Source organism: Actinia tenebrosa, unplaced genomic scaffold, assembly GCF_029948245.1.
Source record: "Actinia tenebrosa isolate PJP-AT-01 unplaced genomic scaffold, QUT_ActTen_1.0 PGA_scaffold0__85_contigs__length_37466705, whole genome shotgun sequence".
Classification (NCBI taxonomy): Eukaryota; Metazoa; Cnidaria; class Anthozoa; order Actiniaria; family Actiniidae; genus Actinia; species Actinia tenebrosa.
In genome coordinates this window covers 21,748,104-21,773,901 of record NW_028292569.1, presented here as the reverse complement: position 1 = coordinate 21,773,901, position 25,798 = coordinate 21,748,104, and the positions used below count along the sequence as shown (strand labels likewise).

Below are 25,798 nucleotides of genomic sequence, written 5' to 3'. Positions count from 1 at the left end.
CCAATGAGAATGACGCCATCATCATTAACATTATTCCTTATCACAAAAAATATATATCATTTGTAAAACAGAAAGCAAACAGCACACGGCCACAATTAGAGATCAACAAAACAAGTTTATATTCAGTTTTCATTACAGTTTTCTCCAAAATCGTTAATATCAAAACAATACATTTTCTATCCTCGGGGAATTGAACTTTATTCCTATGCAAAAACTGTGCAGACAGCTTCTATTTTTTGGCTATATTAATGGTTTTCACGGCGGTCATGTTGGAGGAACTTAACAAAATAATTGAAAATGAATTAAATCCTCCAACATGGCCGCCGTGTCTTTTGTTATTTATTTATCTTGGGAATGTTTGAAAACCATCAATAGCATTATCTCATTTTTGTTATTTCTTTTGCCTAGCTTACTTGTTGATATAATAATGAACAGAAAAGACAATGATTAATCGCTTCGAGGAATCTAGCCGGTATTATTTTGTACCTACATGTATTAGTAAAAATATACTGTGTATCATTCCATAAAAACAGATTCATATATAGGCTCTACATTGTCACCATGACTTGAATTTTGGCTGAAATCAATCTCACTATACGCGTCACGATCTGGTAATGGTGGAGGGATGACTTCGGTTGAATGCAGAAGATCTAATTCTGCATAGATGATTTGGCCTGGCTGCTGAAATAACAAAATAAGTTATTGGACAACTAATCCAGTTGTCTAGTTTAATATTTATCTTAAAGGGGGGGAAATGTGTTGCATGTGTGAGACACAAAACTAGTACGGCATTTCGTGACTAAGTCTTTATGTAAATATTAGAGTGTGTGACGAAATGTTCATGTAACCAGATAGTAGTTTTGTAACCAGAGATATATAGGGATATATTCTTACACACATGTACTGAGCATAGATCTCAAAGAAAGAAGCAGTAAATATAAGTTCCAGCAAAAACGTGTCAACTATTGGTTCGAACGGGATCAAAAGTACCGTGTGTAACATTTTGGCGACCCTGCCAGGACCGCTAATCGAGGAATTTCTCGTAAAAAGGCGGTTCTCTAGACCTGGAAGACGATTGACCTCGTGGTCAAAGAAGTTGATGTTGTGTTGGACGCACATGGATACGAAATTAGCGTTCCTTTGAATGCTTTCATCGCAAATAAGTCAAGCATTCCCTTCGTATGGTACTGAAGACTTGATGTACGTGGCCTAAGAGGAATTAATGTCCGTTTGAACGCCAGAAAACTTTAGAGAACGTGGTTTTGCAAGATTTGGGGGTGTGGTGTAATAACAGACCAAGCCGGCTACGATGGATTTTGATTTAGAGGCTCAGCAGTTGAGATTGGAGCAAGAAATTTTAAATTTGTCGCTAGAACGCTTGCAGGAGTTAGCAGAACACCTCAAGGTGCCTTGTGAAGATGAAGGAAAACTAAAGTTATCGAGGAAAATACGGAGGACAGTCGAAGAAGTAATAGAGAGCTCAGAGGACAAACAGTTAGTCATTGAAGACATCGGCAAATTCACCAAGGAGAGCAACACAGCGCAGAAGGATGCTGAATACGACAAAGCGAAGAAAGAACTAGAGAAGATGCAAGAGAACTTCAAGAAGATGATGGAGGATTACCAGAAGCAAATCAACGAAGCAAACGAAAAGTTGGTATCTCTACAACCAGGTAACAAATCATCAAAACAGGAAGCAATCGAACCGGTATGTACTCTTAGTGACGTAGGCGTCGTAGATGTACGAAATGCACTCAGGCGCGATTTTCGTATCATTGGTATGATTGGAGGAGATACGCACAAAGACCGCTTGTCTCTCGTAAGTCTCTTGAGGCAAATCGAGGTTGGTCTTAAGAACAAATACAGCGAGACAGAAGTAATCGAAGGCGTGATCAGAGCGATTAGTCCATCACTTAAATTAAGATCTTATTTAGAAATGATGCCAGCGCTAACGATAGGAAAACTTGAGCAGATTCTAAAAGCACATTATAAACAGAAATCTAGTACAGAGCTTTACCAAGAATTGACAACGGCATGTCAGGCTGCGAAGGAGTCTCCGCAAGATTTTCTAATTAGAGTCATGGATTTGCGCCAACAAGTTCTCTTTGCATCGCAAACGAACGAAGGAACTGTTAAGTATGACTCTGCGTTAGTAAATGGTTTATTTCGCCACGTGATCGAGACCGGCCTGCAGTCGGAATCCATACGCACAAAGCTTCGGCCACATCTGTTAAACGCTGACGCTAGTGACGAAGAGCTAATGGAGAAATTAAATGCTGCGGCGTCGGAAGAGTCTGAGCGCATGAGTAAGCTGAGTCCTGGGTCACGCAAAGCGCTCGTTAATCAAATTCACGCTCCTGTCGAACAAAACGATATAGAAAAATACCAGCGCCAAAGAACCATGGCAGTGGGAAAGCACAGAGTGAAGATAGCTACATGGCAACGCTCAAGGCTCTTCAGGCTGAAGTGGCTGCAATTCGATCGGATTTAAATAAACCGCGCGAAAGAAGGAAGGAAGAGAGGAATGTTCGCCGTTGCACTAAATGTGAAGAAAACAACGCTGAAAGTTGTAGTCATTGTTTTAAATGTGGATCGGGTGAACACTTCGCGCGGGGTTGCAAAACAAAGTCGGGAAACTCCCGACGGCTACGCCCGGGGGACAGGGAGTAGTCCGGGAAAACAAAGAGTCCCATGTGTGCGTGTCGTGCGGAGTACAAGGGAAACAAGAAACAGTCATACTTTGTTCGGGATGCGAAAGTGTTAATTACTGTTCAAGTGCGTGTAAGTTTGCACATTGGAATGAGCACAAAACACTTTGCAATGCAATAGGCTATCTCACCCAGCAAGAGAATGAAGAGATGAGAGAACAAGGATTTTACCGCACACACCTCACGCCAGGACAACTCACCAAAGTTGTTAATTTGGTGGGGAAGAAATGCATGATAACTTGTTTGTTAAATGGTCGCAAAACTGATGCATTATGGGATACTGGGGCTCAGGTTTCTATCCTCCCCAAAGACTGGATTGACAAACAAATGGATGGGACTACCGTGCGTAAAATAGGGGAACTTTTAGATGGGCAAAATCTAAACCTGACAGCGGCCAACGGTACCCCTTTCCCATTTGAGGGTTGGGTCGAAATAGACTTTGAGCTTTTGTCAGGAGGAGAGGGAGCTAAAGTCAAAGTTCCTTTCTTGGTTTCACGAGACCAATTAGACACACCTATTATTGGGTACAATGTTATCGCAGAACTTGTTAAACGTGAAGGGGAAACAAAGGACGGAATAGTAGACAGTATGGCGGCGACAATGACTCATCTGAAAAGAAGCGACGTAGAAGGGCTAGTGAGTACGCTGCGCGCGGTTGATCCATACTGCGAACTTGCCGAAATTAAAACTTGCAAGCGAGACATTGTAATACCCAAAAAGCAAGCAACAATTATAAAGTGCTCAGCAAAGGTTGGTCCGACTGAGGGTAAGATTCCAGTTTTGTTTGAACCAGACCCCCAAGCCTCGTGGCCGAGTGAAATAAATGTACCAGAATCTGTAGTGACTATCTCGGGAGGCTCATCCAGTCGCGTGAAAATCAGTGTCGAGAACCACTCTGACCATGACGTACGTATTAAGGGCCACACTGTTCTCGGTAGCCTCTACCAAGTACGGTCGGTGACACCTGTCGAGGTAACACGGAGAGATCTACCATGTCAACAAGCGACACCACCCAGCGAAACGGATTTTAGCGCCGAGGAAATCTCCCACCTACCTAGCGTAGACGGCCTGACAGACGAGCAAAAGAACATCGCTCTGAGCATGCTCAAAGAAGAGGCCCACAGTTTCTCCCAAGACGACAACGACATCGGCTGTGCTGAAGAGCTGCAAATGTCTATCAACCTGTCAGACACCAGACCAGTCCAGAAAACGTACACAGCAATCCCGAGACCTCTGTATCCTGAGGTAAAACAGTACGTGGAGGACCTTCTAAACCGTGGCTGGATACGACACTCGAGATCCTCTTACTCTTCACCAGTAGTGTGCGTTCGTAAGAAGGATGGCAGCCTACGTCTGTGTGTCGACTATCGTCAGCTGAACGAGCGCACAGTTCCAGACCGACACCCACTGCCGCGTGTGCAGACAACTCTAGAGAACCTTGGAGGGAACAGCTGGTTCTCGTTGTTGGACCAAGGAAAAGCCTATCACCAAGGATTCATCCATCCATCTTGTCGAAACCTTACAGCATTCGTGACTCCATGGGGCTTCTATGAATGGGTTAGAATTCCTTTTGGTTTAATGACAGCGCCTGCTGAGTTCCAACGATTCATGGAAGGCTGTCTCCACGACATGCGAGATGACTGTTGCGTCCCCTACATCGATGACGTCATCGTGTACAGTAGGACTTTTGAGGACCATGTCGAGCACATCCGACAGGTTCTACGTCGTTTACGATCCCATGGTATTAAGTTAAAACCTGCTAAGTGTAAGCTGTTTCAAAGAGAAGTCCGTTACCTGGGACAAATCGTATCCGCAGAAGGATATAAACCCGACCCATTGAACGTTGCCGCAGTACTAGTACTGAAAAACTCGCAACCCAAAACAGTCGGGGATGTAAGAAAACTTCTCGGGCTGGTCGGATATTATCGGCGATATATTCAGGACTTCTCAAGGATTGCGTGTCCTCTGTTTGAACTCCTACAAGGACGAAACGAAACTAGCACACCAGAACAGTGCAAGAAAACGTTCCGCCGTGGAAAACGAAGTCAGCCTGCCGTTTCGTCCTCGCAACCAGTAACCTGGGCAGCCAAGCATCAGGAAGCCTTAGAGAAGCTGCTGAATTGTTTGGCTACACCACCCATACTTGGTTATCCAGACTACAACACGTCGTTTGTACTGCACACAGATGCATCAAAGGAGGGATTAGGAGCCGTGCTCTATCAAAGGCAGAACGGTATTATGCGAGTGATAGGGTATGGTTCGCGGGCACTCACGAAGGCTGAGAAGAATTACAACTTACATTCAGGCAAACTAGAATTCCTAGCATTAAAATGGGCTATTTGTAACCATTTCCGCGAATATCTCTATTACGCACCGCAGTTTACCGTCTACACAGACAACAATCCCCTTACGTATGTACTGTCGACAGCTAAATTGAACGCGACCGGCCAACGTTGGGTAGCAGAACTTGCTGATTTCAGGTTTTCAATCAAGTATCGCCCAGGTAGCGTAAATGGTGACGCCGATGCTCTCTCGAGAATGCCTCTTGACATCAACACCTACATGGAATCCTGCACAACCACGACAACGAGAGAAGACGTCTCAGCGGCCTTCAATGGACTCCATGCTCAAGAGAAAGGTGAAGCCGTCTGGATAGCAGCAGTGGGTGGTACTCTAATAACTCCAGATGAAGAAATGTTGAGTGGAGTGACAATTAACGGCCTCCCAACAGATACCATTTTGGAAGCTCAACGACAAGACCCAGCAATAGGACGCGTACTAGCCATGAAGACTGAAGGACGCTGCCCCACAGTCAGAGAGATGAGGAGGGAGCAACCACAGACAAAATCTCTGGTTCGACACTGGAATAAACTACATATAGACGACTGTGGACTACTACGCCGACATATTGGAGAGTATAAACAGCTTGTACTTCCTCCACAATACCACAACTTAGTGTTCAAGGAACTCCACAAGGATATGGGACATTTAGGGGCAGAGAGGGTTGTACACCTCGCACGTGAACGAGTCTTCTGGCCAAACATGGAGAGAGACATCACTCATTTTGTATCTCACGTATGCGAATGTATCAAGCAACGCAAACCGAATCGAGAGACTCGTGCTCCTCTGCAACCCATCAGCACATCCGCGCCTTTTGAACTAATCTCTGTGGACTACCTTCATCTAGAGCGCAGCGTGGGTGGTTATGAGTACATACTGGTAGTAGTCGATCACTTCACTCGCTTTGCGCAGGCATATGCAACTAGAAACAAATCAGCAGCAACTGCAGCTGAACGACTGTACAACGACTTCTTTCTCCGATTCGGATTTCCTGGTGCAATCGTACACGATCAAGGAAAGGAATTTGAGAACAAACTCTTTCAACAACTCCAGCGTCTATCAGGAACATCTCGAGTGCGGACGACTCCATATCACCCACAGTGCAATGGGAAAGCAGAGCGCTTCAATCGGACACTGCTGTCGATGTTAAGAACTTTGCCTGAAACCGCGAAAAGTAGATGGAAAGACTCGCTAAATAAAGTAGTGCACGCGTACAATTGTACTAAAAGCAGCTCAACTGGTTACTCGCCATTTTATTTGATGTTTGGCCGGACTCCAAGACTACCGATCGACATAATTCTCGGAACATCAAACAAAAAGGGAACATCCAGTTACACCGAGTTCGCTAAGAAATGGCACACAGCAATGCAGGAAGCATACCTGAAGGCAGCGAAAAATGCTGATATCTCTACCTCTAGAGGAAAGAAGAACTATGACCAGAAGGTTCACTACACACAGTTGCAGCCAGGTGACCGCGTTTTGGTCAGGAACCTCTCTGAACGTGGAGGGCCAGGAAAGCTTAGATCACATTGGGAGGACAAGGTTCATGTGGTAGTACAAAAGAGAGAGGGAATCCCGGTATACGTTGTGAGACCGGAAGGACGCCCAATCGACGGTAAAAGAAGAATACTCCACAGGAATCTACTCCTACCATGTGACTCACTTCCACTGGGCCACACCCAGCTACAAATGGAACAAAGGCAAGCAAACCAGAATCAAGATAGACCGGCCTTGACACAACCTCAGTTTCTAACTAATGACAGTCCATCTGATGACGAGTCAGAAGAACAGTTTAGAGGGTTTTTACCAAACGAACTGAATCCAGCAACTAATGAACGTGAACATAATGAGTCAGCGGAAACAGACCCCCCGCAAGAAGACCAGGTATCCCAGCAAGACAATCTACCTCAGGAAGACTACGCAAGCCATGACCAAGCTCAGAACCTTGAGGACGCTCAACCTCAGCTCATCACTGTAGGCAAACCTGACACAGAATTAGAAGCAGTTCCTCCTACAGAACCGGAAGGCAGACCAATCCGCGAGAGACGCCCTCCACAGACGCTAACCTACAACACTCTTGGGACACCAATGACTAACTGGTACCATGCAAATGGTATCGCAGCTTACCCTTATTACGGAGGGACGTATCACTACCCCGCTCCTGCACACGGAGGGACCTTCATCAACCCACCAGTCTTGTCTAGACAAGGACAAGTTCAACAACCTTACAACCAACCTGTATACCCATGGACAGTGTATCGCCAACAGTTTAATGGCTACAACACTTACAACCCGCAGTACTAACAGATATATTTTTAGCATATTATTCTTATAGTTTATCAAAAAAAAAAAACTGGAACAGGACTGTGTCAAATACACAATGATTAGTCAGGGACTACACACGTCCTACTACACGAAACATTAGAGAGACGACGTGCCCAGCGCCGGCGGACAAGAGAAGTCATATGGACTATAGAAAACGAGACAGCAATGAACTGATTGGGCCTGATCAACCCAATTCACTTGAACTCTATAATCTGTAGATAGTCTTTGAATAGTGTACACGTCTGATTTATGTTTAGTGTTTTGTCATGTCCAGGAGGACATCATTTTAAGTGGGGGAGTATGTGAGACACAAAACTAGTACGGCATTTCGTGACTAAGTCTTTATGTAAATATTAGAGTGTGTGACGAAATGTTCATGTAACCAGATAGTAGTTTTGTAACCAGAGATATATAGGGATATATTCTTACACACATGTACTGAGCATAGATCTCAAAGAAAGAAGCAGTAAATATAAGTTCCAGCAAAAACGTGTCAACTATTGGTTCGAACGGGATCAAAAGTACCGTGTGTAACACATGCCAATCAGAATAACATTTATATTTTGATTGACATCCCCTAAATCGTTATTTTAACGGATTTCACATGATTCTGTACTTGTAATTAAATGAAATGTAAAATGAAGCATGGTCGCTAAATATACAAATGGTACTTTTGCAGCACACTTATTGAAACCTTAATTTTTAAATATAGCTTTAATTGTTTTTCATTTCAATTACTCAATATTGAGCTATTATACCATGATCAATAAAAATGATAATATTACATTCTAGCATCTATTTCATACCTCTTCCTTGTTCCTGACTACCTGGTCATGGATTGGTATGTTCCCTTTTTGTCTTGTTCTCTTCTTTTTTGACAAATCAACACTTGCATACATGGGTATGTCATCTTCTATAGCCTCAAGAGGCGAAGAAGGCACTCTTAAGTCAACGAAAATGGTTTAATTAGTTCCAGGTCAGACGTCGTAATTCACGTGAGCCGAACCTAATTGTAGTTTGGATCGATTTATGGAATTAGATCGACTGGGTTGAGTCAAGCGTCGAACTTATTACGGGTATTTACAGCTGTACCAAAAACACTCATGCTTGAGTGGTCAGCGGCGAAAGCATCACAATGGCGTCTGCCATGGCAGCTCGCCGGATATTGCTAATAAAAACAATTTGAATTCAAGAAGAAGATGGGCTTCCATCAAAAAAAGCATCATACTTTTGCAAAAAAGAAGGGTGGCACTGCTATGTGTATGTTTTGTTTCTGCTCTTCTTCTGCTTTCGCGAATGAATGAAACGGACGTACGTGAAAAAGCTCGAGCATGTAAACGCTGTGCACGTAATTTTGGTTGGTTTGAAATTGTCTGGAACAATTATTCAGATGAACGGTTTAAGAAAACATTCAGGGTTTCCACATCGTCCGCCATTTTTGAAGAATGCTCAAGTGCGCATGCGCTTAAGTGATGGTTAATGAAAACGACGCCAAAACATAAATTAAAATAATTAATGCATTTGGATCGGCCCATGTGAGGTACGGCGTTTGACCCGAAGTCGTTCTTCAGTCGTTCTTCACGACTGACCTAGTCGTAAAGAACGACTTAGTCGGTCCAAATTGAATCAGTCGAATTTAATTGGGTCAGACGCCCTATTTTGCATAACCTTATTACCTTGTATTAGGTTCGGCTCATGTGAATTACGGCGTCTGACCTGGGCCTAAGCATACGTCTTCGGAATATAATCTGATTTTGTAATCAAGACAAAAATACGTACTCATTTTCTCCTGGTTTTTCTTTTCTGTCTGCTGATATAAATATCCCACAATATAAAAGTGTTCCTTACATTTGGTAAAAAAGGTTATGCATGGTTAAACCCATGACTTCCATGATTAGGTTATTAAAAATCTGATAAATTGCTTCTTAATGAGGATGATTGAATTAAGCATGGGAAAAAATTTAAAAGCGTAAGGAAACATAATCCAAAAGGGACAGGGATAAAATATAATAAAAGGAAGAGCATCAAGAAAACGTAGGTAATGCTGATGTGAGCAGCAGGAGCAGAAGCAAAAGGAGAAAAAGTAGACACATAATTAGAAGAAACCATGACGCTCGCCTCTCACCACTGTGATCCTGGTTCGAGCTCTGGCTTGGTCTGGATCATACATGTGTTGAATATGTTTGTTGTGTTGCTCTCACTCTTTCCCCGAGGGTTTTCTCCGGGTTCTCCGATTTCCTCCCTCCATAAAAATCAACATGAGAGTTGAGTGTTGTGTGTTGTAAATATAGAATTTAGTGGTAGTGAATGTGGAGGGAAGCTCACAGAAGAGCCCGGTAAGTGGAGTACATATGTGTAACAATGAGGAATGCTAATAATAGTAATTTTAAAATGTTATACCTTTATTGTTACTGTGCTTTTTATAGATCATAACAGCGAGGATGATGATTGTCGTTATCAAGACAAATATTACGGCTCCACCTGCTGCCAATAAAATGATGTCCTTATTAACCTTCAGTGGGATGTTTCTTCCAACAGGACTGCTAGTCTTCTCTATAACACAGATAAAATATAAGAAAGGAAGGAAGGAAGGAAGGAAGGAAGGAAGGAAGGAAGGAAGGAAGGAAATAAAAAGGAAGGAAGGAAGGAAAAAAGGAAGAAGAGCAGGAAATGTCAATAAAGAAAAAGAAAAAGAAAAAAAAAAAAAGTACGATATCAATTGACTCTGATAATTTCGGTCTTAGATACATATGAAAAGAAAAAGAAAAAGAAAGTTGTATCAAAGGTCAATTATTAATTTACTCCACGAAGCAATTTATCTTTAATTAGACTTTTACCTTGTCGTACCTTTGTTGTTGGAAGCACTACATTGGTTGAACTTATTGAACTTATGTCTATCCACTTAGAAGTAGAAACTAACCAAATAAAATAGATGTCTCATTCGTTATTACAATTTAATTAATTACAGCTTCTGTGAGTATGTGTTGGATGGTATTTTGTTGTTTGTTCCTTTGATTGATTAATTGCCGCTTTTACTCCATTATTTAACGATATAAACATAAAGCAAAAACCAAAGCAGAATCATAAACAAGTCAAAGCTATCGAAAGACACCAGCGTTTCAAAGTCATATTGACGTCGCTTTTCGTTTTGTTAGTTGTTACTTGCTTATTCATTTCAAGTCGCTATTGATTAAACAAAATCACTAAATTAATAATAATAATAATAATAATAATAATAATAAATAAACAAATTAAGGAAAAACAACAACAACAATAATAATTAACAACAACAACGAAAAACCAAACTAACAAAGAAATGAAAACAAACATAGGAAAACATCATCAATACCGGTTTATGAATAGATTTTTAAAGTTTTTTTGTTTTGTTTTGTTTTGTTTTTGTTTTTGTTTTTGTTTTTGTTTTTGTTTTTGTTTTTGTTTTTGTTTTTGTTTTTGTTTTTGTTTTTGTTTTTGTTTTTGTTTTTGTTTTTGTTTTTGTTTTTGTTTTTGTTTTTGTTTTTGTTTTTGTTTTTGTTTTTGTTTTTGTTTTTGTTTTTGTTTTTGTTTTTGTTTTTGTTTTTGTTTTTGTTTTTGTTTTTGTTTTTGTTTTGTTTTGTTTTTTGTTGTTTTTTTTTTGAACCCGTTTTTCTTAGTTATTTTTTTGTTACGTTTTATTAGATTACCTCGGTTAACTCTTGATATTGAGCCTTTTACATGGCGTTTACTTTCCGATGGTACCGTAGAAGTAGGAAGAGCTAGAAGATACCAATTCAAATTTTTTGTTTTGTTTTCCCACGTGCATGCACACTAAATATATAATACACAATTTCAGAATTCTTTTGAAATATTGACTGAACGCAAATGCAGTAGATTGATAATGAAGGACATGAAATAAAAGAATAAACCATAAAAAATGATTGAACAAGAAATTTATAATTTCGCGGCCGAAACTCCAGAACTTTATATCAGCTCACGCATGAGTGCTCCTTAAGTAATTTACACAATGAAATCTAGAAACCTCTTCATAAAATTTTTGCTCGCTTCTTGGTTTTTGAAACAACTTTAAAGATGATTGTGGTTTTAAATAAAAAGAATGATAAGAACTATTAAACGAAAATAAAATTCAAACCTGTTTGGGTGACATTGATAATGTGTTCATCATAACCAAGTAAATTTTCTGCTTTGCACCTGCACAGCCCATAGCTGCCTGCGTCAATGGTTACTAGTTCCAAGACACCAACAACCGTAAGAGTATGAGTTCCAGTCGATATTGATCGATTACGGGGGTCATACCACGTGAACAGAGAAGAGGGCACGCCATGGGCCAAACAGTATATCCTGATTTTACCACCATTATATGAAGAAACTGTGTGATTTGACTGGATTACATCTATATCTGGTTTGTCTGCGAAGAGAACGAATTGATCCTTCCAATATATACCTTCTGATATACGTTTTGCCTAAATTTGTGAGTTATATATTTTTTCTTTGCAAATGGCTGTCATAAAAAACTTTAAAAATAAGATAATAATAGGTATTCACTAGATTTAGATTGATAGATAGCTAGCTTTTTATCGTGTGAATGGTCATTGGATCTTTGGCTTTTGTACCACTATTATATGAAGAAATTGTGTCATTGACTTAACTGCATCTATTTTGGTATGTCTGTGAAAAAAAGGAATTGATTCTTCCAATACCTTCTGATATACGTAGTTCGATATAGTTCGATTTGTGAGTCCATTTTATTTTTATTTTGTTTGTTTGTTTTTGTTTGTCTTTGTCTTTGTCTTTGTCTTTGTCTTTGTCTTTGTCTTTGTATTTGTCTTTGTCTTTGTATTTGTCTTTGTCTTTGTCTTTGTCTTTGTCTTTGTCTTTTTGTTTGTCTTTGTCTTTGTCTTTGTCTTTGTCTTTGTCTTTGTCTTTGTCTTTGTCTTTGTCTTTGTCTTTGTCTTTGTCTTTGTCTTTGTCTTTGTCTTTGTCTTTGTCTTTGTCTTTGTCTTTGTCTTTGTCTTTGTCTTTGTCTTTGTCTTTGTCTTTGTCTTTGTCTTTGTCTTTGTCTTTGTCTTTGTCTTTGTCTTTGTCTTTGTCTTTGTCTTTGTCTTTGTCTTTGTCTTTGTCTTTGTCTTTGTCTTTGTCTTTGTCTTTGTCTTTGTCTTTGTCTTTGTCTTTGTCTTTGTCTTTGTCTTTGTCTTTGTCTTTGTCTTTGTCTTTGTCTTTGTCTTTGTTTTTGTTTTGCATATGTTTGACGTCTGTCTTTCTTTCTCCTCTATATTTTTAGTCTGTCTAACTGTGTTTTTTTCTTGTTTGCTGTCACTAGATTGGTATAGCCTTCTGAAACTTTTACGTCACGAAAGTCTTGTGCAAGGAACTATGGGATACGCTCGGGGTAAACAAACAAAATGGCGGATTGTCTCGTATAATGTTTTGGTTTTAGTAGTCTCTCGTACTCCATTTTTTCACGTTTTTGCTATTTTTTTAATCAAATGGTAAATGTTAACTGTTATGTTCCTGGTTGCGTGTCCAATAACCGTTCGTATCAGTATTTAAAGTTTTACAAACTACCCAAAGACAAGGCAAGAAGACGAAGGTGGAAAAAGTTGACACGAAATACGCGAGAGAGAGATTCACAATGGACCTGTCTGTGTCGACTACACTTCGAAGGTGGCTGGAAGAAAGAATTTTATTCTGATCCTTCAATATTTCCTTGGAGTCCAGAATGGCCTGATGTTGTGACAAGTTACAACAACTACGTAACGGAACGTTTTTCGCTGGCCCATGGATATGCCAAAGCTCCAAAGCTGATGAAAGTTCCAGCAATTTTCAAGAAGTTTGTCCGTCATTCCAACACGTCTAAACGTGCCTTAAAAAGTGTAAGTATTTTGTAGGCACACAGTAAATTTTTTAATTTTGTTTGAGGCTTTCATGTAAATAAACTTTTGAATTTAACATACACCCGGCATTACATTACATTTTCAGCTCGAGAAAAGTGAAGAAACGTCTACCCTCCCCAACACAGATCAGGAATCAGATCAAACACATTGCCCAGATCTAGAAGAAACTCCGATTGCCTTATCCAAGAATGGCGAAGTTGACTTAAGAGATGTAACGTTTAAAGACACGTCCACAACGATGAAGGTGTGTCTATATATACAATATACATTCTCATATGAAAATTCAAAAACGTTAAAATTATTATACTCCCCTGCTAAATTATACTTAAAAACTTGTCTATTAAAAAACAATTCTTAAAACGTTCTGTATTTATCTTGGGCCTTGCCTAGGATTGTGTGCGCAGCTTCCTAGAGTACTCTTTAGCTTTTGGAAGGAAATTGGATATAACAGATGTAATGAATTATCTTTAATCTTAGCATAGAGTATGCGGTCACACTGTTCTAAAATATTGAAAATATCTTTAGCATATAGTTAGAAAACATTGCATAACATTAAGATCTGACGGACTTGCTTCATAAACAGACAGTGCGTAAGTAAATTTAGTATTAAGTACAAGTGACTTAAATAAGTGATCTAATTCTAGTGGTGTGTAACCCTCCTTCCCTAAATATGTAATAATATATTAACACCTATTTGCTTCCCATAATTTTGTTTTAACATGAGCAGAGTACTTGCAATTGCTTTGTAAAACGATAATAATAATAAGATGTCTTCGTATTCTTATTTTTTAGGTTGCATATTATCCTGATACCTACTTACTCACTAGGAATGAGTTGCAGTCCTTGCTGTCCTGTATTGAAGAAAAACTAGATAAAGGAAGTCCAGATGCTTCACAGCTACTAGCCCTTTTAAAGGTTGTCATCAAGTTATTAAGAAATGTCCAAGAGCAGTTAGATGCAGTGAAGGAATTGTGGGAATGGGATAAGTTTCTACTCAGGCGCTTTGAGGGTTCTGATGAGGATATTAAGTTTTGGACAGGATTCCCAAGTTATGCCAGCCTTATCTACTTCTTCAATGGTTTCATACTCCCTAATGAGTCCCATATGAAGTACTGGGGTGGAAATAATACTGGTTTGAAAAGGGAATTCAAGGCAGGCACAGTTCGACAGCTTTCTGCTGTAGATGAATTATTTCTCACACTCATCAAGTTGAAGCGAGCTAGTGCAAATGAAGACCTGGCAGAAAGATTTAATATGTCAAGTAGACATGTTTCATCCATTGTCATAACATGGGTTAACCTTATGTAACCGGCGGCAAGGCGCTCAGCTATGAATCAGATTGCAAGTGGTTTTGACAAAAGAATTTATTGAAAAATTCACACAACTTTACAATACATGAAGAAAAAAAACGGGAACGAGATTACAGGATATCTCTAATGAAAACAAGAAAAATATTTACAATGAGATAAAATAAATTTGTAGCTTATCTAAATAGCTAAAAGTTATGAATAAAATACAGTTTTGCTAGATATAACTAGAAACGGAAATACGTAAATTACGTCACAGGTAATTTGAATATTGCATACTGATTAGCAGTGTTTACAATACGCGAGTGAAAATTACTAGGTTGCAAAGTTTAATGTACAAGTCGGTAAACTGTTTAAAATGAACTAAACCAATGGAAAAAGCAATAGGAAAAATTGACTAGAGGTTAACTATGGCTTTAGGTAAGTATTTTAACCTTTGTTTATGACAAACTAAGAATTACACGGTTTACTGAACACGCGGTCGCGACAATGACCTTGAGTGTAGAGTTTAAGTAGCGAACAAATTAAAGGTTGGAAAGAAAAGGTCTTTTATCCCGCAGTTAAGGCTATTTATCGTAGTAAAAAGGTTAAACAAGCGAGTAAGGCGGTAGCGATCCTATAGTAAACGTTTTAAAGAGTTTAAAAGACAAGATACACTCAGCGTGATTACTAAATTACTACTGCGTGAATAACTTTGTACTAAATTACGCGCTAATGCGACTAGAATTACTACAACATGAAACGAATGCTTAACAAATATATAGAAAATCTAAGCTATAAAATATAATGACTAGTTAACGATATGAACATAGATTTGTCCTAAATCTATCCTAGGTATAAGTGTAAAAGGCTTCAAAGATTCATACCTTTACATCGTAGAGAATTCCTTGTCTTGATATGTGCAACGTCTTCAAGAACTTTTACTACACTGATTTAAGCTTAGTTTGGGCCTACTTTTATGGGAAAACCTGCATTCTTAAGACCTTACACATCCTACGCAATGTTGCACGCCCTAGGCGCAAACAGGATGTCCCAAACACGAACTTACGTAAACAAGCGCCAAACCTAGGCATGACTCACTGTAATGTAATTACGTACGGAAATTATTTCTTGCTTACGCATTTTCCACGCAAACAGTTAACTAAAGAATTACATTCCTATGTGTACACGAGGCATTCCTAATTAAAAATATAGATTTATGTCTAAATAATTACTGTCCAAAATAGTGTCTTTTGACTCTGTCACACTTATGGCAGCTGCATTCCGGAAAACAGGCACTTGGCTTAGTAGGAAAAAAGTAAGGAAATTGATGCCAAGTTGCTTCAAACCACTATATTCTGATGTAAGAATTATTGTGGACTGCACAGAAATGGAAATAGAACGTCCTTCTGATCTTGAGATTCAATGTGCAACATATTCATCATACAAAAGTAGAAATACAGTTAAAGGCCTTGTTGGTTTGTCTCCTACAGGAGTGACAACATTTGTATCTCCCTTGATGGAAGGAAGTGTCAGTGACAATGACATAACTGTTCAAAGTGGTTTGCTTGCCAAACTTCAGAAAGGGGATGCAATCATGGCAGACAGAGGCTGGACAAACAAGTCAAGACTTCTCAAGCATGGGATTAGACTAGTTGTTCCAGAATTTCTGATGGATAAAAATCAGTTTCTTATTCCTGATCTTGTAAAGTCAGTTTCTTTAGCACGGTTGCGTATTCATGTAGAGAGATGCATTGGTAGAATCAAACAATGGAATATTTTAACCAACCGAATACCATTGACGTACTGGAATAATTTGAATGATATTTGGTTTGTGTGTGGCAATTTGCCATTGTTTTGGCCCCCAATCATTGATGTTGAGACAGATAGTGATCATAGCAACAGTAAAGGATCATGAAGCAATTAAATACTCCATATTACTATATATTATTATATATATATATAATAATTTAAATAAATAAATTCATATTATACTTTTCCTGTTTCTGACACTGAAATATAATTATATTAATTTAAATATAATGATCACAAAATTATATTTAGGAATATCTATCTGAATCTCTGGCGTACAAGAGCAGGTACAACATGTCTAGCATGGAAACTTAGCAGCTGCTCTTTTGTTTCCTTCCAAAACTGCTCATCAAATTTTACCTTTATAATGTCAACATTGAATTTATCATTTGTAAATATTACTACATAAGAGTTAAGCCTATTAGTTAATGCCATCTGCATTTGTACTTGATAGAAAAATTTATGCTTTTTCTTCAGAACAATTTGACCTTTATCTAATTTAAATCCAAAGTTGCCATCTTTCTCTCTTGCAGTAACTGCAGCAAGTGGTGGTAGATCTCTGCTTGCAGATAGACATTTCACCTCTACAACCACTTCTTCTCCATCTATGGTTGCTAGTCTATCTGGTGTAGCAGCTAGTACACCTGTTTCTTCTTCAATAAACAGTCCACATTTACAAATACTGCAGTGACAACCATCAGCATTTATTTGTGAACTGAATTTCTGAACTGCATTTTCTTCATTTTCGATACCATACTTAATATGTGGTGACTTTGGCCCTCTACCTGGTTTACCAACTGTTAAGATATTTTTTACAGTGGCAGCAGGGTTCCCTTTAGAACAACAACTTTTTGCAATGCTTGCTGTAATTCTGCCTTTCCTTTTTCTATACCATCTAAGACTTTCACTTTGACCTCTAGTATCTTTCTCTATTCTTATTTTGTCTTCTACTGTCACCTAAGAAAGAAAATAAAATATAACCTCCAAATATGTTCTGAAGAACAAGCATAGGTATACAATTATGAAAATTAATACTATGGTGCTGTAAATAAATTATGATCATACTAAAATAATCTATATTATCATCCATGACAATTATGTAATTTTATAAACTCTACATAAACTTCAAATCAGTGAAACATAGATTAAGTTATTTTATGATCATTTAGTTATTAAATGAATATCTATACCAAAAATAAAAAGAAGAGTGATACTATGAATGTTCTGCTTTACTTTTAATTCCTTCATGATGATTTCCTCTGGTTTCAGATTTTCACCATCCATGGCACTTTCTTGTGATTGGCTTGAGCTGCTTGGGGATGTCATGAATAGCTGTTCATCACAGTGTAGGAGGTCTCTGTCTTTTGACTTCCCTTCCAAATGTGTGTTTTTTGATTTGGTGTTTACCTAGAAATTCCAGCATATTGCAGTATTATTATCAAAATCATCAATGTTTATAAGGCCAAACACAATAGAGAATCATGACCATGACTGAGTCTTTAACTTGGCAAGAGATTAATCCTGCATAGCATGATGTGGGAATACCTGTTCATCACAGTGTAGGAAACATACTGATTAGGAAATGATTCTTTCTGGTTGATACTTACCCTTTCTCTCAAGCAAGGAAAGTGATATGCATGCCAGCGCTAGCTTGCTATTAGCTACTGAGACCGTATTATGATAATCACAATATTATTGCAGTCATTAAATCTATTATTACCAGTATTAACAGGTTTAGTGCTCTGCTTGCTTTTTCGAGATGGTAAATTCCACTGCTGGGGTTCATCAGTACATGAAATTTTCTTTTCTTGTTCTTTGTACTCCACAAGAGCAAACAATACTGCAGCCACATGGTTGCACTTGCCTGCTGCACCAGCCACACACTGACACTTTGCAGTGAGGATGATGGATGTCGAATTCTCAATGGTTATTGAAACTACATACACCAAATTCCTCATGCTGGCCATGACAGATGCCTTGACATGGGTAACAGATGATGAAGGGCAAAATCTTATATCCTTGACATGGCCAGAACCATAAAAGTTGTACCCTTTCCTTAGAGGTTTCTCGGCAATGGGAAGTTCAAATTCTAGCTCCTTATCTAGACTATTTTCCTCTTTAACATCATCCTTTACCTATCAATCAGTAACATGATTTTTAGAAATTTAGTTAAAAATATACTTTTCAATAATTTATATCTACCTTCAGAATTGTAATAGTTCTTTTGACAAGATATTCATATAAATGACTATAGGAAAAATCTGTGGGTACTGCCATGTCCTTCGTCCAATTTTTCAACAAGGGGGGAGAAATATCTGGAATTTTTTGTCTCACGTGCTCTTCGATGATTGCATACTGTAGATCCCCATCTGGATCGACGATAAATTTGTCCAGCCCACTCGACTTGAGATCTGAAATTCTGAATAATTATAATAGAAGACAAATGAAAACTCTACAGCACAGCAGATACCAGTATTATTCAATAAATAGCTATGCTTTTCTTATGCTATTAAACTACTTTGGATTTAAGAGGGAAAAACAGTACTATTTGTTATTTTTAAAAGCTTATACGAACCACATGCAACTATGCACGAAACTGTCTTTCGGTAACACTGTATGCGTTGTTTATAAATCATCTGAGTTACAAAAAAAAAACGCAATTTATTAACACTAAATCAACGACAAGTGGGTAATAGACAATGTTATGACAGTGTCTTACACGAAAGGAGACTAGCTGGGACTTTCTTTCGTCAAAGCTACAAGCTTCTAGCTACTAGTTGTCACGGAAATTAAAAAAATACCTATTTTTCCTGTCTTTAACAATGCTTTTTGCTTATTGCTTCTACTTTGCTAACTAGATCATTCCAGGTTCATTTTTAATACGGCTAGACGAAGTATTAGCCTTATACTATATAAATATAAGTCTTATAAAAACTCAAGTCATCCCGCGAAATATCGCTCAATAGGCCCTTTGCAGCTAGTGGTCACGTGCTTGGATACCGCTTAGCAACACAAAACTGGAGAGCAAGCCTTCCAGTAAACAAAAGTTGTAATAGGTCAAGCACGCGTGGTTTTATACGATAGTTTCATCGTTCAAAACGCTTAATCCTTTTGCCCTATCTACAAACACAGTAAGATAATCTTAAATTCTCTCCTTTGGACTCGATTTTTGGTTCGAAGTAACGATATTCTTCGCGTTATCGCGAAAAAATTGTCACCGCCGGCCCGCTCGACGGCTGAAAAACATGGCGACTTCGCAAGGTATGTACTTCAAAACTCTCCTTTTTTTTGGTTTCTTTTCAATTATTGGACTTCTAAAATCTCTAAAATAACAGTTTAGATTGTGAATGGTGATCGATTGTAATTGGACGGCATTTTAATGGACGATTTGTTTATTTTTTGTGAGAGTGATTCCACGTCTAAAGTCAAGACTAACCCATGTTTACATATATTCGCTGTAGATGTTAGAACTCCCGACGAGCCATCACATACCAAGAAAAATTCTTCGTACCATTGTTGTGTTCCCTTGTGTAACGGAGATTCTCGATATCATCCTGATTTAAAGTTTCACCGCTTACCAGGCCGTGCAAGGGATGAGCAATTGAAAAAGGAATGGCTGGTGAAGATACGAAGAGATGTGGGCCCACACTTCAAGGTATATAGGAATCTAACAATATCAATGCACAATACGAATTGCCTGTGGATCTTTAAAAAACTGTAATGAAGATAAAAATAGTTGAATACAGTTACATTGTTATTAAAAGGACATTTGATTTATAATAGGTTAACAAAAGTACCAGAGTGTGCTCAAAACACTTCACTGAGGAAGATTACAATCCTCCCACTGATTCTGGACGTCAGTTGCTAAAAAGAGAAGCTGTACCATCAATCTTTGACTGGTCAACCAAATCCAAAGCAAGAAGAAAGATAATTCGACAAGTAGATAGGTAATGAATATCACATATTTCTACTTCAATACATTTCATTTAGACTTGACTGATGGAATTGTACTTGATGTTTATTTTGGTTTAAACCAAAATAATTTTATAATTTTAATAATTTAGTCTTTTATAATTTTTTATTTAGTGTGAACTGAGTGTGAACTGAGTGTCATCATAATTTCAAAACCTTTTTACAGAGACACTCGGACAGATGAAAGTGATGACAATGAAGATAATAGTCCCAGCACTTCTACAACCTTCAGCATGGATGACCTACAAGCACAAGTCCAGTCACTCAGAGCACAGTTCCAAGATGCACAAAAGCAACTTGAACAAAGTAGAAATGAAACTGCAGCTGCCCTCACTGAAATAAAAAGGGTTAAAGTTGAAGCTGCAAAAGAAATTGAGGACATTAAGAGGCAAGCTGCAGAACAATTAGCACTTAATAAGTTTGGGCTTGAGAGATTTGGCACAGACAATGAGATCATAAGATTTTATACAGGTTTCCCATCCTATTTACATATTCAGTTCTTTTTTAAGTTTTTGCAGCCATGTGCTGCACAAATGACATATTGTTATGCCTCTGGAGAAAGAGAAAGTAGACCAGACTCAAGAAATATGCTTCTTGTGGATGAATTGTTTATGTTTTGTGTACGCCTCAAACTAGGTCTATTCGGACAGGATTTAGCTCATAGGTTCCGAATACATAAATCATCAGTTTGCAGGAAATTGATCACATGGACTAATTTTTTGTATTTTCTTCTTGGTAGTCAAGTGATCTGGCCTTCAAGGCAAGATGTTGATAGGTTTATGCCAGAAGGTTTTAAAAAGCTTTATGCAAGCACACGTGTCATTTTAGATTGTACAGAGATTTTTGTTCAAACACCTACCTCCCTACTACTTCAGTCGCAGCTTTATTCTAGTTATAAGAGTAATACTACACTCAAGGGTTTGATAGGCATTACCCCTAATGGAGCTATTAGCTTCGTTTCTAGCCTTTACACAGGGGGGATTAGTGATAAGGAAATCACAAGGTGCAGCGGCATTCTAGATTTGTTAGAACCTGGTGATTCAGTCATGGCAGACAAAGGGTTTGACATTGAAGATTTACTTAGGGAGAAGCGGGTAGAGTTAAATATTCCTCCGTTTCTTGAAAGTCAGGAACAATTCTAGGCCGCAGATGTTCAAAAAACAAAGACACTAGCAAGTCTTAGAATTCATGTCGAGAGGGCAATAAGAAGAGTCAAAGAGTACCACTTTTTTGATTCAGATGTGCCATTGTCCACTTTAGGTTCAGTCAATCAGTTATATACTGTAGCCTGCCTCCTTACAAATTTTCAAGGCCCACTTATTTTATCCAATGGTAATAATGAGGCATAGTGTCTGTAAGAAGTTGGTGAATGTATGATTAATGTGGCTTACATAACCCATTAGATAATCTTTAATGCAGGTTGGTTTATCATGTGTCTTGGATTGCTTTTTGTAACTATTTCAATTTGTTTGTAAATGAAAACTCAAAAAAAAAAACTAATGAACAAACACAAAATCTAAATAGCACAAATAAATATAATACTAATATGATATAAATATAATAAAAAATAAATTAAGATTATGAATTGATTTGTCATTAATAAAAATAATATAATATTTGTTATCATAAGAAATCTGGCCATGGTTTGAGAACAACAACAAAAATCTTAGTGTATTAATGTAAATAGTAATTGAAGAAAAAACTATCAACTTTGTCCTTTGCTTGCTGGAAAAACACTGAATCAAAATTAATTCTAGAGCAAACAAACAAATTTTCGTCAATGTAACTGAAAAAATCACACCATTCTAATCCTGTGAGTCCAAGCTGGCACTGGATCTGGTAATAATAAATGTCTGTTGTTTTCAGTTTGTACTGGTTAGTGTTCTGGTCCTTGGTGAGATACCTCACATTGTCAAATGATGTTTCCCCCTCTTTAACGACCTTTATTTCTAACAAGCCAAAGGGATTCTGACCATTATTTACGGCATCAAGGTCATAAACTTTCCTGTCTGGGCTACAACCTAGCCATGGGCACTTTGGGTGGACAATCAGCCCAGATGGGAAGAGGTTTACTCTTCCACCCTTTGCATTGCTAGCATAGACCATGGCAGCATGTGGTTCAAGTTCAATGCCTCTTCTCATTGCTGCAGTTTGTACAAATCTGGTGGGGTTTAGCTGATTGACAAGGGTGTCAAAATGTGACACCCGGCGAGCGACAATGCCAAATTTGCTTGCTGTTACCCTTTTTTTTCTGAGCAGGTGCCATACATCACTCTGACTTTGAGTGACTGTTTGCTGCTGCACTCTCAGTGATGACTCTGTTGTCACAGACAATGTTCCAAATATAGATTGTTGACGACTGTCAAGACAGATTGACACATTGTTATTAAATCTGTCCTCTGCACTTGAGAGGGGAAGCTCTGGGAAAGAAGTGCAAGTAAAATCATTTATGATGTAGTCAGTTGACATCTTTTGTTGATATGACAGGACACAGCCTTTTGGGACATTTCCAAACTTGCTCTGTACAAATGGGATATTGCCAAGTTGATCTTGATTGGGCAGAATGGTTGTAAAGAGAGGATAAGGTGGTTGGAAGCCATTAAAGTGCTCTTTTGTGAGGGTAGGATACTGGGTAGATGGGGAATACAAATTACTCTTGATATATCTACTGTACGAAGCGCCAAGTTGGGGTTTTTTCACTAGCACGTCTTGTATTTCTTTTTGTGCGATTTTGGATCCTCTAGGTATGCTCCAACGCTGCTTCATGCTGGTACATGTTAGCTCATCAGGCAATGTCCGATGTCCCAGTTGCTTAAGAAGGGCTAAATAGTAAAGAAGCCCGATCACATGATGGCAGTATCCACCTGCCCCGGCTACACATGAGCACAGCCCAGACAGCAATGTCAAATTGTTGTTCTGGACTGACACCTCTAAAATGTGCGGTGGTTCAGACTTCCTCATTGAGCGGTAACACTTGCATTTAACTCTCACGCACTGGTCGGTATATATCACTAAAAAATTGGAAAAATTAGTGTGAATTGTCTGCCATTCATATCATAATGAAATAGAAAAAACATTTTGGCTATCAAGTACCTTTAACGTCATGTAAATAGCCTGGTTCCGCCATAAATTTGTACGCTTTCGAAGTGCTTGTGCAGCCAGACTTCTCTATAGCGTAGCTCCCTACATCATCGAAGGTGAGGGAAGGAAAGATAGAGATGTCTTGAGTTTCTACTTCATCTAAAACAAAAATAAATATAAAAATATCAGTACGAAGAATTTTTCTTGGTATGTGATGGCTCGTCGGGAGTTCTAACATCTACAGCGAATATATGTAAACATGGGTTAGTCTTGACTTTAGACGTGGAATCACTCTCACAAAAAATAAACAAATCGTCCATTAAAATGCCGTCCAATTACAATCGATCACCATTCACAATCTAAACTGTTATTTTAGAGATTTTAGAAGTCCAATAATTGAAAAGAAACCAAAAAAAAGGAGAGTTTTGAAGTACATACCTTGCGAAGTCGCCATGTTTTTCAGCCGTCGAGCGGGCCGGCGGTGACAATTTTTTCGCGATAACGCGAAGAATATCGTTACTTCGAACCAAAAATCGAGTCCAAAGGAGAGAATTTAAGATTATCTTACTGTGTTTGTAGATAGGGCAAAAGGATTAAGCGTTTTGAACGATGAAACTATCGTATAAAACCACGCGTGCTTGACCTATTACAACTTTTGTTTACTGGAAGGCTTGCTCTCCAGTTTTGTGTTGCTAAGCGGTATCCAAGCACGTGACCACTAGCTGCAAAGGGCCTATTCATCAGCACTTACCTTTTAAGAAGCTTCACTTTTGACTCTTGCTTTCCCACTGTAAAGCCTCTGGTCTCCACGTATCGTTTGAGGTCTTCAAAGGTGTTATCTTCTAACGAAGGGCAAGGTAAAATTGCCCCTGGAACATCCGCCGGTAAAAATTTTACAAGACACTCCGCCATTTTGTTTGTTTACCCCGAGCGTATCCCATGGTTCCTTGCACAAGACTTTCGTGACGTAAAAGTTTCAGAAGGCTATTCAGCCAAAGTGTTTTAGGTAATAGGGTTTGCTTAATAATCTCATGATCTATTAGGATAACCCAAACATCGACATACAACTTCGGTCGAGAATATAATCAATGTACTAAACTCACACTGGACAGATATTGTTGTACTTCTACAGGCTGGTTTCTCTTTCGGGTTGTTACTGGCACAGCAATTATATATTCCACTATCGTTTCTTGTGATATTTGATATATTAATTGTTACATTTCCAACGCCTTGGTTCTTATGAAAATTGCCACCATCCATCAATCTCAGCCATGTGACATTTGGTTTAGGAATCCCAACAGTAGAACAGCTGATAAGTAATCCTTCGGATTCATTGACACGTATGTTTGAAGACGAAGGATTTAACGTGATATTAGGCAAAGCTGTTATAAAAAGAACGAAACTTAATTTAATACACTGCAAAAATTACAATAATTGTTCATGCTAAAAAAGTACCAAGCTGCATCAAGAATATTGATATTAATGGTGCTAAAAAATACAACAGATAGAACCTTATCTATTATTAAAAATTATCTATAAAGTAAACAAAAGCAAAAACGACAAACCAAACTAACTAAAAAACGTTCCGTTTGAGAAAGAAAAACTGAATACGAAGATAGTTTAAAAATAAATAAAAAACAAAGATAAACGAAAGCTTGATGTAATTATAACATGAATGATAAAAATAGTTGAAACTCGATAAAATCGCAATATATGTACCATTTTCCTACAATCTTAGTAATAATCAGATGTATAGCATCTAAAAGAATTTGAACTTACATATTACGACGAGCTTGACTTTACTCGTTATGGGGCTACTTGCTGTCAGCACCAGAACACATCCATACGTACCACTATCAGCCAGAGTGACATTATGGATTATTAGTGTAGCGTTAGATTCTTTACTCACTCGAACAGGGTTCAGTAGTCTAGCAGGACATGTATCATTGTTTATGTTCCATTTCCACTTGTTGGATGCACGATTTTCCTGTGCAATTTGAAATGCACAGCCGTTGTCAGCATAGAATATCCACCTTGGTGAAGAAAAATAAAACTCTTCCATCCTGTTATCCACACTGTAATCCCACACGAGCTTAGCGGTTTCTCCTACAGACACATATGAAACACTTGGTGGAATTACTGTGAAACGAGCTGCACCTAAAATGTTTAACCAGGAAATATTAAAAATGTAAAAATATAATGTTATTGCGAAATGGTTATTCCTGTAGGATAAAACGATATTTCTGAGAAAGTAGACAGAACAAATTCTCACCCTGCGTCCTGCTCATGAGTAACACTTTGATGATCAGTGAAATCCATAGGACTAGAGATGCCTCCATTGTTTCAAAAGATTAAAGCATTAGTGGATCGTAATGATATAACA

The 25,798-nt window shown here is 38.3% G+C and overlaps 6 protein-coding genes across 11 annotated transcripts in view; 3 read left to right on the top strand and 3 right to left on the bottom strand.

Moving 5' to 3' along the window:
- The window catches only part of LOC148913801 (immunoglobulin superfamily member 10-like), a gene marked incomplete in the record, with an annotated part of 199,017 nt that overhangs the window by 118,275 nt on the left and 54,944 nt on the right, over positions 1-25,798 (top strand).
- LOC116294228 (interference hedgehog-like) lies at positions 29-25,789 on the bottom strand. Of its 4 annotated transcripts, none has more exons than XM_089025847.1 (10): positions 25,688-25,789; positions 25,195-25,572; positions 24,519-24,797; positions 11,503-11,778; positions 11,057-11,128; positions 10,211-10,288; positions 9,774-9,926; positions 9,153-9,183; positions 8,180-8,315; positions 29-678 (listed from the first exon to the last, which is right to left on the bottom strand). In XM_089025847.1, exons 1-10 carry the CDS (start codon positions 25,752-25,754, stop codon positions 517-519), a joined length of 1,632 nt encoding a protein of 543 aa, XP_088881973.1. In that variant the 5' UTR covers positions 25,755-25,789; the 3' UTR covers positions 29-516. The 4 variants fall into 4 exon arrangements, with proteins under 4 accessions (XP_088881973.1, XP_088881971.1, XP_088881972.1 ...); XM_089025845.1 differs by having other exon boundaries at positions 30-681; XM_089025846.1 differs by having other exon boundaries at positions 30-681; positions 9,153-9,180.
- On the top strand, positions 12,603-16,495 carry LOC148913811 (uncharacterized). Its single transcript, XM_089025944.1, has 4 exons — positions 12,603-13,243; positions 13,350-13,508; positions 14,057-14,570; positions 15,798-16,495. The coding sequence occupies exons 1-4, from the start codon at positions 12,857-12,859 to the stop codon at positions 16,466-16,468; spliced, it is 1,731 nt and encodes a 576-aa protein (XP_088882070.1). The 5' UTR covers positions 12,603-12,856; the 3' UTR covers positions 16,469-16,495.
- LOC116288244 (uncharacterized) lies at positions 16,540-24,508 on the bottom strand. The gene is made up of 5 exons (XM_089025943.1): positions 24,167-24,508; positions 18,697-18,781; positions 18,051-18,497; positions 17,596-17,769; positions 16,540-17,319 (listed from the first exon to the last, which is right to left on the bottom strand). The coding sequence occupies exons 1-5, from the start codon at positions 24,325-24,327 to the stop codon at positions 16,621-16,623; spliced, it is 1,566 nt and encodes a 521-aa protein (XP_088882069.1). The 5' UTR covers positions 24,328-24,508; the 3' UTR covers positions 16,540-16,620.
- LOC148913810 (uncharacterized) lies at positions 19,358-21,915 on the top strand. Of its 2 annotated transcripts, XM_089025855.1 has the most exons (4): positions 19,358-19,623; positions 19,824-20,017; positions 20,146-20,309; positions 20,501-21,915. In XM_089025855.1, the coding sequence occupies exons 1-4, from the start codon at positions 19,608-19,610 to the stop codon at positions 21,474-21,476; spliced, it is 1,350 nt and encodes a 449-aa protein (XP_088881981.1). In that variant the 5' UTR covers positions 19,358-19,607; the 3' UTR covers positions 21,477-21,915. The 2 variants fall into 2 exon arrangements, with proteins under 2 accessions (XP_088881981.1, XP_088881980.1); XM_089025854.1 differs by having other exon boundaries at positions 19,358-20,017.
- LOC148913809 (uncharacterized) lies at positions 21,202-24,149 on the bottom strand. 2 transcript variants are annotated; one of them, XM_089025849.1, is made up of 3 exons: positions 23,854-24,149; positions 23,428-23,653; positions 21,202-23,345 (listed from the first exon to the last, which is right to left on the bottom strand). In XM_089025849.1, exons 2-3 carry the CDS (start codon positions 23,651-23,653, stop codon positions 22,009-22,011), a joined length of 1,563 nt encoding a protein of 520 aa, XP_088881975.1. In that variant the 5' UTR covers positions 23,854-24,149; the 3' UTR covers positions 21,202-22,008. The 2 variants fall into 2 exon arrangements, with proteins under 2 accessions (XP_088881975.1, XP_088881976.1); XM_089025850.1 differs by having other exon boundaries at positions 23,428-23,574.